The sequence below is a fragment of the Oxyura jamaicensis genome, chromosome 3 (genome assembly GCF_011077185.1).
Source record: "Oxyura jamaicensis isolate SHBP4307 breed ruddy duck chromosome 3, BPBGC_Ojam_1.0, whole genome shotgun sequence".
NCBI classification, from domain to species: domain Eukaryota; kingdom Metazoa; phylum Chordata; class Aves; order Anseriformes; family Anatidae; genus Oxyura; species Oxyura jamaicensis.
The window spans coordinates 80,078,663-80,093,357 of NC_048895.1; the positions used below are offsets into that span (position 1 = coordinate 80,078,663).

The 14,695-nt window shown below is 44.1% G+C and overlaps 1 protein-coding gene across 6 annotated transcripts in view; it reads left to right on the forward strand.

Annotated features, from left to right (window-relative positions):
* BACH2 (BTB domain and CNC homolog 2) overlaps positions 1–14,695 on the forward strand; it is a 148,461-nt gene that overhangs the window by 88,739 nt on the left and 45,027 nt on the right. For all 6 annotated transcript variants that reach the window (XM_035323225.1, XM_035323227.1, XM_035323228.1 and 3 more), the window contains one exon: positions 9,812–10,066. In XM_035323225.1, coding sequence (XP_035179116.1) covers positions 9,824–10,066 — 243 coding nt within the window. In that variant the 5' untranslated portion in view covers positions 9,812–9,823. The remainder of the gene's footprint in view (positions 1–9,811; positions 10,067–14,695) is intronic.

Genomic DNA, 14,695 nt, shown 5'->3' on the forward strand with positions numbered 1-14,695 from the left:
TGAACTGCACTAGAGTTTTGAAAGGATGTGCTTCCTTGAGATTAAAACATAACGAAAATGAATAGCTTTTACCTAGGTAACTTGTCATATCCCATGAAGAGGCTGCAAAAAGGAGCAGAACAGCACTGTTCATAATTTCCAGCTTCCAAACAATAGGAGTATTGGTTCAATATCGGCGTGACCTTCATTTTTGTAGTCATATTAACAAAAGAGACTTCAGAGGAGAAGCATTTTCTTTACTACCTTAAAGTGTTATATCATACAGGCAAGTGGCCCTGAATACTTGACCAACCATTTATGCATCAGCAATTTGGAATACTGTGTGTGCTTCTGGTCTCCACAATCTAAAAAGGATGTTAAAGTACTTGAATGCATCCAGGGAAGGGCAACGAAGCTGGTAGACGTGCTAGAAGGCATGTCCTGTGAGGAGAGGCTGAGGACATTGTGTTTGTCAAATTCGGCAAAAAGGAAATTGAGGGATGACCTCGTTCCTCTCTACAAGGTACCGAGCAGGATAATGCTCTTAATGATATGTTTTCACTTAGGATCAGCTGTAAAGAAGCCTTACGGTTTGACTCGATGGTCTTTGTAGGTCCCTTCCAACTGAAATCCTTCTACTGTGTTTGTATAGATGCAGCCCTAAGGGACATGGTTTTAGTGATGGGACTTGGTAGGTCAGGTTGATGATTAGACTTGGTGATCTTGAAGGTCTTTTCCATCACAGGTGATTCTGTGATTCTGTTCTGTTCTATTCTACTTCATTGTCTCAGTCAGCTTTGTGGTGAAAATGATACATACACACGTGTGCACATATGGCCATAGGGGTACATGTAAATAATTTCAAGGTTTTAGAAAAGGAGTAAAAACACTGCTTAACACTCCTTAACAAAAACCCCAAAGTACTCATTTAAAGCAAAGAAGGCAGGACATAAATCTGATGGACCCCTGCCAGAATCTCTAGCCTCCCTTTGTTTGAGGAAACTGGCAGCCCCTTCGGCCTTTTCAGAGGGTTCACCAGGCTGGAGGGAAAGATAAAAATAAATAACTATTTCATTTTTTCCCCTCTGATTCTTTAATCTGGCAAGCCAGATTAACCAAGAGTAACCCAAAAGTTTGTGTCCTTTCCCCAAGGTCTTGAAGCCTTTGACCACTTCAGAAAAACATAATATGGTGTTTGTTTTTCTTAGTGGTTTCCTGGCACTGTTTCAGCGTTGGGCATTCCCCATTCTGCTTTGAATAAGCTATTTTGAGTAGCAGACTTGGTTCCAGTCCCCTTCCACCATAGCCAGCTACTGTAAAGAGCCATGTGGAAGCTGTGAGAAGAGACTGTATCAGGAAAGAGTTCTTCTGTGTTTCTCACTTTCCCCATACATATATGTTTGTTGAGTGCCTTCTGAAAAATAAGATGATTCTTCTGTTGTTGAGGTATCTTCCCCCACCCCATTTACTATGCCTCTCCTATGACGACATCCTATTTCAAGAACACTGAAAATGCATGTTAAACTAAGCCTGACCTATTGAGCCTAGGACAATTATTGGCATGATTATATTACTTTTCCTGAGTTGTAAACAGATGCACATGGACACTTTGCTTAGTAAGCCTGTATAGAACAGAACAGAACATGTGTATATATCTATGCATGTACCATGTGTAAACATGATGTGAATGTTAGCTAAAGTCCCTAAAGACCACAAGCTATCATTACTTTATTCAGCTGGGTTACTCTCTCAAAAAACAATAACAACACAACTCTCTGAAGCCAAGAAACAGGTTTTATCTGTATGTGGAGCATAAATCTATTTGGACTCTTCAAAGTAGCCTCCACTGGGAATCCCTGCTTCTTTATGGTACCAATCTCTGAACAACCCGAAGCACAATTTCCTTAGAGTAGGCACATGGGGTTTAAATAAACATTAATCACAGAGTCTATGGGCATCCTGACACTTATTTTAAAAAAAAAAAAAAAAAAAAAAAAAAAAGCAAACAAGCAAAAAACAATAAAGTTGTTTTGTGGCACAACTGAACAACTGGAGCCGTAGTATATTTCTGCTTGTGTGCAATCTTCCGATAGTGAAATCACTGTAAGCAACCAAAACGCTACGAGCAGAAGTTATACTCAGCACTTCTTTGGAGAAGTGTAGCATCAGCATTCCTTCTTTTTTCCTAGTCACTGCCCAGTTGTGCAGTAGGATCTAGGGGCAGCAATACATAGCCAGAAACTGACTTCTGCTCTGGGTCTTGCTTCCTCTATCAGAGCCTCTGTGCTGTGGCGGTGTATGGCCGTGCAAAGCAGCTGTTGTGCAGCCTTGAGGAGGCATCCCTGCTCCTGTCGGTGTAAGCTCAGGAGTGAATTCTCAATATTGTTGTCACAGCTTCGAAAACTCACAAAGCTCGCCATAAGGAGACAGCTCGTGCCCCAGCTCTGCAGCCAGCCCGGGCAGTAAATGCTTCATGTCACTGCCCTGGTGTAGCTCACCAAGTGGGGCTCAGTTTGTGGCCTTTGAGCTATACTCAGCTTCCCTGGATGTGACTCGTGTTGGAGCCACACAGCCCCCTCAGCGATGCGAGTTGTTGCCTCTTGGAGGCCAGAGTAACCAAATGCTTGCAGGGCCCTGCGGTGTGCCCAGCCAGACCGGCGTCTGCAGAGGGCCCAAGGCGAGATCCCCTCTCGACTTCCCCTTAGCTGCCCCCCTTCCCACTCCGGGTCAAATGAAGGTTTTGCTTTGAGGGGGTAGGCTGGGAAGCACCAGCCATCGCCAGCAGCATCAGCTGCCCAGCCAAGAATGCTTTATAATGTCTTTTCCTCTTGGCCGTATATCTTCTGCTTTAGAGCAGACGTTTCTTGAACAATGCGAAAATCTCATTTTGGAAGATGTTCGTGCTAATGGCCCTGGCACCCGCAGCATGCTTGGCAGTAGGCAAGCCCGTGTAGCCTTGCGGTCCGCTAGTCTATTTTCAATTATCTGGGGTGCTGAGAGAAGGAGGCATTAATATTGCTGAGGATGACATAGCAAATTACTACTGCTCCCTAACCTTTTAAAATTGCTAACACTGTTGTAATCTGTAATTACAGAAATCAGTGTGAGAATTGTGGCACAGTATAATTATCTTTCCTGATACTTTATTGCTGTATGAATTATTAATCAAAATCAGTCTTGTATAGTATTTGCAGCAACTAAGAAGAATAATGTATAATTAAATTTCATTATTTCTATTTTTGTGCTGGTGTTTTATGATGTTGTAATTGATAATTAATTGGTTAAAAATTCACACAATTCTTGGGAGTTTCATATGACTATGACTGCTTGGTATTCAGCATTTATTAATTGAATAATGGGCTCACTGAAGAGACCTTTGTATATAGTCTTCTGTCATTACAGTGAGCTCTCAAAAATGGTGAATTAATCATTAGGCCTTTCAATAGTTTCTTTTTAAAGGAAAGCAGTGACAATATAATCATATCCTTTGTTGTTATATCTATAATTGAGAGATCGTAATAACCAATTATAAAGATGGTCATTTTAGGAGCTCTGAAGTGTCACCTATTGATAAATTTCTTTAAAACCAAGGTGTTGATTGCACAAAATGAGTCTTTTCAGAGAAAAAAATATTAGATGAGGAAGGAAGCCCTGGAAAATTATTTTCCTCCTACTTGCCACTTAAAAACAGTACGTGTTTATCACTGAAAACTGTCAAATCTGATGTGCTTTTGCTGCCATTTGTCAGAAGTACGAGTTCCACTCAACTTTTTCATTATTTTGTCAGCATTTTCCCCATTTTTTTCCTAGTGCCTTTTGCTAAGTTATTGGAAAACTGTAATTGAAAACCTCAGAACAAAAGGGTATATTTTCACACTCTGTGTGTCCTATTGAAAAGAAATACCTTTAGACATTTACAAGCAAATCAGTTTTGCAGACCGTCCGAACACCTCTGATCAAGAGCCTTAGATGTGGTCAAGCTGACAAGCTGACCACTGCTAGTTAGCCCAAAGGTTTTTGTTTTTGTTTTTGTTTTACTCTTACTGAGGAATGTGAAGTGGAACTAAAAATAGCCACAGTTCAGTATTGATCCTCTCTTAACATGATCGGGAGGAAGCTGCGAGTCACCTTGTATAACACGATACAGCGCAAGCTCCAGCCTGTGCTTCCAAGCAAAACCTGAGTTGGGCAAGTAACAAAATCTGTTGGTTTCCCATGTCCTAAACCCACCAGGAGCAGGAGCCCCTGGTGTCAGGGACACCCACCACATGCAGCCTTTGGATGGGTGCTCTCTGCTACTTGCCCTCAACATCTTGGTCCCATGCCTGTCCAAGGGAGGAGAGCACAACGGCATGCCTGTCACCATCGCCTGACGCTGGGGCTGGAGAGAGCGGGTCTAGGAGACACGTATGGAGGTGCCAGCTTTGGGTTTACATCTGTGTTGCCATCCGACAAATAATTTCTGTCTGTGACAGTGCTTGGTAGGTCAGGAAGCAGGGATAATTCAGGCACCGTCCTCTTCCCCAGGCAGGTTGTTGCTGGCCAGTGCACTGCAATGTGAACTTTCATCGTATGTAAGCTTTAACCCTGCAGAATGTGGCCCCGGATATTTTTATTGGGTCTAACTAATCCTTTTTCGTATCCAGTGAGTTCTCTGCCCAGTAACAGTGTCCAGCTGCACAGGAGGTTCATTGCAGTTGTAGTGGAATTTGGAAGATCACAACAAGCATCCTCCTAAAGAGTGTGAGGTACAATTTCAGTTCGTATCTGTGATCAGGAATCAGAGCTTTTTTTTGCAAATTCTGTATTTCCCTTGCTTCTTTTACTTGGGTGTCCACTTGTATTTGCAACATCAGAAGCAATAAAGAGCAGTTCTGCCTTGACCTTTTATCTTTTTTTTTATTTGTGTAGTGTTTATCAAATGGACCATATGTTTTCCTTTGAGGATGGCTATTTCTCCTTCTTTGCGCATATTTTCCATTGTCCTCCTGAGGATTTCTTTTCTCCCTCTTTCAACATCAGCAATGGGATGCAGACATCACAGTACATCCCACCAGCAGTGACTAGAAAATGTGTCACTTCTTTATTAAAACGTTTCTTTCATAACACTACCTTCGCATCTAGCTTTCTCGGGTAGCCTTAAAGGTACCTCTAGATGATGACAGTCTGTATGTCTCCAGTCTGTCTTTTCCCTGAGAAACTCAAAATTGAAATAGAGATTGCAGGTCAAATAGGACCTGGTTTACAGTGAAGGTGGTCAAACTCTGCAACAGGTTGGCCAGAGAGGTTGTGGGGTGTCCCACCTTGTTGATGCTCACAACCCGACTGGACAGGGTCCTGAGCACAGTCCTAGTCCTGCTCTAGGTCACCCTGCTTTGAGCAGAAGCATTGGACTAGACAGTCTCCAGAGGACCCTTTCAACCTCTACAATTCTATGAAAATAAGTTTTTTCCTCTAATTGCCACTTGTGTGTGAGTGCCCTGGATTTAGTGCACCCCCATGTTCATGTCTATTTCTTTTTTATATTGTCTTTCTGAAATTGGACTTCTAGGTCACTCATCAGTGTAGGATCATCAGATAGATAATCCATGCTGGAGAGGACCTCGGGAGGTTTCCAGCACAAGGTCTAGCTCCATGAAGGTCAGCTCTGAGACCAGACCAAGCTATATCCAGTCCAGTCTTGAAAATCTGTAAGGTTGGAGATGAGCTTTGGAGATCAGATGAGCTCAGGCACGTTGCAGGTGGTGTGGCCATGGGCAGATGTGAGCTGGTGCTAATACTGTATCATTTCTGGAGATAGCGCACTGATAACTGGCTGAAAATTGCCCGTGTGTTCCTTCTCTGTTTAATACAGTTTAATCTAAGCAATTTCCAGTCTGATGCAACTTCTCACCTTATGACAATTGAGCTTATCCAGCAGCCTTTTGTAAAGGTTTTATCAAAGGATTTCTGAAAGTCAACACTAATTACACATACCAGTGTTCCTCACTGCTAATTTGACACACTTCAGGAATGCTAATAGAGCAGATCAGAGACAGTACTTCCCCGTGCAGAAGCCATGCTGCTTTGTCATGATGGTAATTTGCTTGGTTAAGTGTTCTGTACCTTTGCCATGATCCGGACGTACCTTTTCATCTCATTAGCCCAGTTCTGATGCAGAACTTTCTGGTCTGTCAAGATAAAATTTTCTCTCCCCTAACATTTCACTTTAGAAACAGGCACGGCGTCGCCTGCCCTCTGCTCTTGTGCGACCGGAGCCGGTTTTCATGCTAGACAATGTATTTTTGGTAGCAGCTCAGGCGGCTTGTTCATAGGTTCCTGGAGAGTTTGGGGCGAGTGCCAGCCAGAACAGACAGCGTGTTGCAAACCAGAGGCATTCGGGTGTTCCACGAGCGACTACTTTGCACTCCAGAGGTCTCCTCTGCCTCCTCCTTGCTGCCCCTGCAGCAGGGCTCGGTGCCATCTCGCACCAGGCACCACATAAGTGCTGTGTAGGCAAAGTTCCAGTTTTCTTCACTGAGGTTGCAACTTTTTTTTTTTTCTTTTTCTTTCTGGTGAGGTTTCAATGGTTCTTTCCTTGCCCACAATAGTTCTTGCTGTTTTCTGGAAACTTTTGTTTCAAAGAGGCTTTTTCTGGCAGCACAGTGACCTATATGCAAACAAATGCGCAGCGTGTTCTTTTGAGCTGGAGAAAGGCTTGCTAAGTCATTCTCTCTTTACTATGAAGGAATACCAAGTGCCTGACAACGATTTCCATGAAGAAGGCTCTGCAAACTCAGCACAATACTGAATTCAGCTAAAAATGACGCATTTTGAATTAACAGCGTATGAAAGGGTTCCAGGCCTGCTTGCTGCAGGGTTCAGAGCCTGGGTCCCCGCTTGTCTCTTCCAAGGAGAGGAAGGAAAAAAAAATGGTGAACTCTGCTAATTTTCTTGCTACTACATGCCAAAACCCTATGGTTACCTTCTCCCTTTGCGCTCTAAACCCTTTCTCTGTGAAAATGAGCAACACGCTTCCCAGTGCAGGGCTTCTGTCCTGCAGGATAAAGCCCTCTTGGATAGGAAACACCTCGTGCCTGGGGGTCATTCAGTCAAAGGCAGATCATGGAAAAGGGAAGAGGGTAAATCACCTGTGTTGCAAGATTAAAAGCTGGTAAATAGGTGGTGCTGAGCTATAGCCCAGCCCCAGCTTCCCCATGGATCTGCTTTTGGGAAGACCCTGGCATTAGGGGAGCTTGGAGAGCCACAACTGTATGTAAAGATGGCAAGAGCACCCCGAAAATGCAGTGGCATAAGCAGCATGGTGTAAGGATGGGGGTCCTTCCTGCAAGCATAGCTGGGGACCCTCTGGAGCGGAGGCTATGGTGTGCAGCCCCAGCATCGCAGCAGCACATCGGTCGGGTTTCCTAGCACAGGAGGCAGGCTCCCTCGCCAGTGGGGAAATACACCATGGTATTTTCAGCACTTCACAGGGCATACAACTAATTTAAGAAAAAAAAAAAAAGCACTTGATGAGAGCTGTAGTTAAAAAGTGGGAAATTACTAATTAGTAACCAAGTAATTCAGGGTTTGATTCACACAAATTGCACTGTTACCGTAAAAAAAGGATCGCGATTTCAGGCAAACAGTGTTTTTTATTACACACGCACAAAAAAAAAAAAAAAAGGCACTGAAAGTGTAATTGGTGTTCTGTTCATTACCTGCCAGGTTTCAAGTTTCATGTACATTTCGTCATCATCTGAGACTTACAGGCAGAGGATGTGCCTGGAAAAAAAATTTAAAGCTTTCCCCGTCGCATTGTCATTTGCAACTCTCAGGTTTTCCCACTAGATTGTTCTTGTAAACTCTTGCATTTCATAGCACGCAAGAGTGACCACTTAGAACATCATTATAATGCTATCGTTAGCATCAGAGCTCAGTTACACAGAACGCTATGAGTGGGATGAGCCAAGTATCATTTTCTCTGTACCTTAACGTAGTACTAATAAAATGATTGCTGGCAATTCTTCTCAGTAGTGCCACTGTATGAGAAAAAAAATGCCACTGTATGAGAAAAAAAAAAAAAAAAAAAAAAAAAAAGGATTTTCTTCTGGTTAAGAAATTCAACCTGTAGCATAAAAAATAAAAATAAAAATAAAAATGTCTCCCTCCCCTACCTGTATGCAGATAAATAAGTGGATTTGTGTCTTTTCTCTAGATATGAAGTCAGTGAAAGGATGCTGGGTACCGAGTTGTTTGTTTGTTTTTCTGTTGGTGTAGGCATTTCGGCTGTATACTCAGAAACGTAGCATGAGTCAGCGGTAAGCGTCGAAAATACCAGCTAAAGAGAAGCTGCAAGCTTCTAAGAATTCCAGTATTAGAGTTCTGTAATGTTGGCAAAAATACCTGTTTTGTAGAAAGAGCCATCATAGCTGCTGACTTACAAATCCTGTGAACTTGGGATGATGGAGTTCTCATTGAGAAGCCTGGTGTATATTTACAAGCAGCACGTGGGGCTTCTTAAGTCCGTTCTTGCCCAGATTATCGGTATCTTTTGAGCAACGCCTTAGGAAAACGGTGTCCTAGTTTGAACACATGGCAAGAGAAACAGTTTGAAGTCATTTTGTGTCTACTTGTGTACCGGTATATTGTGCTAGCGAAGGAAAACGCTGCAAAGATCCACTTTAAAAAAGTAATGGGGGAGGAATTTGGCTTCCCCGTTCTCCAGGAATCGGATATTTGCAGTGCAGCAGTATGATGTCAAAACCCTGCTGTGTCACCCTCAGCGCGGTGTGCCTCCCAGGAGGCAGTTCTTTGCAATAAGGAGAATAAGTAATTCCCTAAAATACTTAAAGTTTGCATGTTTGCACTAATTGACCTTTGGCAGCAGCTAAACTAATACATACAAATAATCCTTTTTCCTACGTAAGCCTTAAAGCAAGTGTTCAGTTTGTTTTGGGGTACCGACTGTGTTCGGATGCAGCACAGGGTTTTCGTTTTCTTAGTCAGAAAAACTGAAACAGGAAAACACTGCAAAGAGCAGTCAGTCTGGTGCTCAGTAGAAAATTTTGCGTAAGAGAAAAATGACTTCAGTGTGTCCGAGTGCTAATGGGGCTCGTGTGGTGTCGGGCGCTGGGGAACCCGAACCCCCCAGCACCACCACAAGCCTGATCCCGGTGTTGAGAGGCGTTGAGAGCCCGACGTGCGTCAGAAATCGCAGAACGGCAGACAGGGAACTTCCTAATTCACACGCTGGTAACGTGTGTCGTGCGATCTACCAGCGTCTGGTCTGTTGTCAGCACGGGGAGAGGTGTCGGCGGGCAGGAGCAGCCCCAGCGCCCACGTGCTGCCCGGCTGCCCAGAGCTGGAGCTCCGCAGAGGGCAGGGGATTTTCCTGCGCCTGTGGGTCTGGAATTCAGAAACTGCTCTTTTCTGTAAATGACATTAAACCACAAGTGAATGTGTGAAAACCTGGAAGTGGATTTCTTCTAAAGCCACTAAACATCTCCCTCTCCCTTAAGGCTTAAAGTCTGCCTGAGAAATGAGGTCACCACAGGCAGCAGCTTGTCCCCATCAGATACAGTCTCACCTTGCCTTTCACTTGAGTGGAGGTCTTTGGCGTAACCATGCGGCGCTCTCTGTCCGCCTGAGAGCAGGCTGGGGTTTTGCGGGTTTTTTCCCTTATTATAAAAATACCAGAAGCGAGGACAAAACCCCTTTTTCACTATTAGAAGACACGATAGTCATTCTCACCGTTTTTGCTAAAATCTTCTGAAATCCCCCATGCACTGTTGTTGCGTTGACTAAATCGAGCGCGGCTCCTCACTGCCTCGTTGTGTTTTCTCCGCTCCAGGGTGTGAACGGCATGTCTGTGGATGAGAAGACTGACTCCCCCATGTATGTGTATGAGTCAACAGTGCACTGTACCAATATTCTCCTCTGCTTAAATGACCAGCGCAAGCAGGATATTCTCTGCGACGTGACGCTCATCGTGGAGGGGAAGGAGTTCCGCGCCCACCGGGCTGTGCTGGCCGCCTGCAGCGAGTACTTCTTGCAGGCCTTGGTAGGGCAGACGGAAAATGACCTGGTTGTCAGCCTGCCAGATGAGGTACAGTACTGCCGCCGTCCCGCAGCCCGCACGGAGCACGTGCAGGTTTTGGGGCTGCGGCTGTCGTTCTGGGGTTGGGGTGGGCTGAGGGTGAACATGTTCACACAAGCTTCCTCACTGGAGAGGGCAAACCTCACCACATTCCTCACATGTACAGCAGCTGAGCTTTAAAACACTTCATCTGAAAGAGTCCTACCCAACCAGGGGTTGCTCAATTACCGTCCGTTCATTCAGCGCGTTATCAGTACCCAAATATTCTTCTGCTCTTCCAGACAGGAAATTTGAAAGGGGTCACTTAGCTGTTAGACAGCAGGTTATTGTTGAAAAATTATGTGAACTGTCACGTTGTTTGGAGTCTCATCGCTCATCATGGAACCGCCTCTCCGGCAGTTCATATCCTTGTTCTCCTCCTCCCTTTTTCCTGTGTCCCATTCAGCCTTGTTCCCTTTCTCTTCCCTTCACAAGCAGTTTGGGATTTAACTGCTTTGGGCCTTGTGTTTTCCACAAAGAAAGCACCAACACATTCTGTCACAAAGCAGGGCTTTTCTCATGCTTACACATCAGGAAGCCAAGGGATGTAGAAAATATATACCTCACTGGAAAGTTCACTTTATTTTACCACAGAATCTCACTGGCTGGCTTCCACCCCCACTGTAATTTCCTCACAGCCCCACGGCTGTGATATCACAGCTACCATAGGGCACGCCGGTGGCTTTGCTGTGACAAGCAGGGAGATGCTCGCCTGCCAGCAAGGGCTGCCATCCCCCACTGCCGTGGCGCTGCCTGCCCTGTGTCCCCTGCTGGTGCAGGTGGCACAGGGGGTGGCGATGTCCCCTGGGGATGGGAAGGCAGTCACTCGGTGAGGTGGTATTGCGGTGTACAGCATGAGGCAGAGGGTTTTCTAGCATCATTTGCTTAACGCCCATGAAGAAGTATGGGACCTTTTAAAGTGATGACAGGTCCTGAAGTGTCAGACACTGTTTTTCCCCCCTCTGGTTTAGCTCTCTGGAGACCTCTGTGGCATCGTGATGTCGTCACGACTCAAGGTGGAGAGCTTTAGAAGAAGTAGGTCACCGGGCATGACTTCATGAGTCCTGACACTGAATATTACTCACGAAGAAATTTCAACCCAGACGTTTTGCATAGGAGTTCAGATATATCGCAGAGGACACGCTAGGATGCACACTATCATTCGGCACTGTCCACTAATAATTTCCAGTGGAAGAATCGAGTCTCAGGCAGTGTTGCATAGCTTTCACACTGCAAAGCAAGGGTGGGAGCAGAGAGGTGACAAAACATGCCAGTGGTACACAGGTATGAAGAGATAGGAGAGCATCAGACCTCTTCTACAAAGCCATGGCGAGACCTCTTGGATACCATGTGTGATTTCTTAGATTGAGATGTTCAGAAGAAGGAGACAGGTTCAAAGGAGCAGAAAAGATGATGGCAGGTTCATCCTGCTGGAGTGATAACTGCAGAGAGCTACAGCTCCTTGCATTGGTCTGTACCAGCTGGCTTCTAGTAAAACTAGATTGGGAATTAGCAGATTTTTAATCATGTCAGTAGTGAGGTACTGAGCCAGTGGCCAGAGAGAGGAGTAGGGCAACAGAGGGATCGTGCCGCATCCGCCTTTGAGAGCAGAAGACAGAACTTCATAATACAGTCCTGTGTTCTTACGATGCTAAGGATTTAAAACACAAAGATTTGTCTTTATGTGTGTTTTATGTGGCATGCTATATAAAAAAACATTCTTCCAGGCCAACCACAAATGATTTCTATTTAAGTGAATCCCATTTGGATAAATGAAGTATCGGGGCTTTACATTTTAGAATATATCTCAGTGAAAGATTGGAAAGCCTTAGGGAGTTAGGGTTACAGCTCAGTTGCTGTTACAGCCCCAGCAAAGACCGTGGATTCACAAAAGCAATGAATCCAGGTCCTAAGGTTTTTTCATTACTTTGAAATCATCATGCTCCACCTGAGAACAATACATTTATTTTATTTTTTTTTTGCCACATGCATCAATCAGTTGCAGAGCACCAAGGCTTTACCTATTTCATGCTGGAAGAGAACGCTTCTGGCCTATCAAAAAGGATACGTACAGTTACTAATGCCTAATTGTACAGATATTTTCCATCTGAAAATTAATTGTTGATAACCCCACAGAGTCTCATTTTCTCAGTGACTAATCTATTAGAATAGCTATGTGTGAGGTGGTCAGTTAAATAATTTCCTCACAGATGTTAGTCACTGAGGGTAAGGAGAGCTGCCAAAGGCAGACTGTTTCTTCTCGACGATGCCTTGGTTAAGGAGCATGCCTCTGCCTCCGGTGTTGCTCTGCTTCAGAGTGTGCAGTTGGGTTGATGCCTGTGCTTGGATATGTGAAGTGCCTCCGACAAAGAACAGTGTCAGAGCTGCTCACAAAAGGAACTGAAACACTCATGTTTTTAAGAGCTGATAGAGCAGAGGGAAGAACCACCTTATTTATATTACATTAAAAGAAGTTAGCAGGGTCTTTTTCACTTCACAAGCTAATGGCTTTTCCTAGGGCTGTTGTTTTTTAGTCCATGGTCTGCAGAGCTGTGGGAGCCCATGAATTATTTCTAAAGGTATCTGTGGAAAGTGACTTAATTTGTCACGTAGGGGTTTATACCGCCAGTGGAAAAATTTCAGACAAAAGTTAAACTTAGTGCCCTGGGCCAATGCATTGTTCATGCTTAGAGACAACTTATGTTGGCACGCAGTTGTTACAGAAAAACAGAGATTGCAAATCATTTTTTAAATATAGTCTTTGCAGTTCAAATCTTTCCAAAAGGTGACAATCACTCCTCAATGAACAAAGATGTTTTAAAGCCAAACGTACCAGCATTGCATTGTAAGTTCTGGTGTGGTTTGAAAACTGCTAAAGTACGCAATTTTGGAGAATGAGCATTTATTATTATTACTCAAAGGTTTCATGTTGGCGCTGGACAAAGCTTTATATTTAAAGCTTTTGCACTCATGTAGTGTTGGCATGAGGGAGCTAAACATGAAAACAAAAGAACTTCTTTTTGATTATTCAGAGCAGTAAATCTGCCTCTGAAGACTGGATTGCAGACTTTTTTTTTTACTTCATAGCATGTTGGGGTCTTTTTGTTGATCTGGCATCCAGACATTGTTAACTGTTGTCTAGCAAAACAGTGAACAGATGTTTTTTTAGATTATTTCTTGTTTATATCCAATTACATGGGAGTGCAGTCTTTATGATATGTCCACCATTTCAGTGGTGAGACCTTGCACACATGCAGAATTGTGACTACTTGAACTTACTGTGTTTCAAACCAATGTAAAACCTTGTGTCAGACATTTCATGTCAGTGCAAGTGTGACTGAACATGCCTCAGTTCAAACCTTTTCCTGATCAACTTACTTAAACTAAGTCAGTATGGAGCTAATTTTGCACTGATTGAGGAGTTTCCATAAACCCTTTCATGCCGACATCAGTAATTCGATTTCGTACTACACCTCTTTTTAAAGCAGCATATTTTAGTGTGTAGATAAGCGCATGGAAAAACAGCCACGTAATAACAAGCGCTCAGATGTGGCTGTGGCGTGTGAAGTGTCAGGACTCAGAGCAGAGTCAGGGATGGAGTGTGTCAGCTGCAGCTGTGTACAGCTAATAAAAAAGGACCCTGTTAGCTCTTAACTTCTACTCTTTCCTCTTCATCTGGAGTTTTGGTAAACAACTAGAACCTCGTGTGCTTTTCAACCTTGGTATTTTTCAGCAATTGTGCAGTTTTCATGTAGCAGCTGCTGTTAAATGTAACCTAAAATTAATGTTTTCCAAGACTCGAGTTTGAAGCTGTAAAGTTACTCATTCAATCCATACCCCTAACTGTTGTTTTGTTTTATTTAATCACAAAAACTGGTCTTCCTTCCTTTAACAAGGCACTTAATTAAGCTTTTAATTCATGATAAGAAGTTAAATGGCACTTATGAGGCTTTTTTAATGGTTTCCACTTCCCATCCAGATTACAAAAAAAGGTGTGATAGAGAGGCATACACGGCTGTCAGCCAAGGGTATTGTAGGTCATGCCAATATTAGCTGGCAGCAGGCCATTATCCAATTAACATTGCTTCATCGCTGCAAGTAATAGCTCTTGAGTAGATGATTGAGTCATTCATGCTGTAGTGGTACTCTGCTTTACTTGAGCAAGAGCCAGTGCTCCGCAGAATAGGCTTTTTATTCGCTATTATTACCTGCCTCGCTTCGCTAATAGAAGCGCACGGGGAACAAGTCTGGCTGGCCGAGCTGAAAGCCGGAGGCTGGACAGAGGAGCACCGTGTCCACAAGCGCCGTCCATACTCACCTTGCCTTCTGAAAGCTGAGGCTGCCGTGAAATGATGAAAACACAGGGGCGGCAGCAACAAATAAAGCCCCGCAGCTGCGTGGGATTCCTGCAGCTCGCAAATGAGGTTACTGACCTTGCTTGACTTTGGGGTGTACATCTGGAAACAACTTTCACCCCATTATTCCAGAACCAAATGCCTTTCTCTCCGGTGATGTTAAACACGGGACTTGTGAAGGAGCAGACCGAGCTTTCGGTGGCACTGGTCCGATACTGTGATGTGCATTATAGAAGCAGCTTGC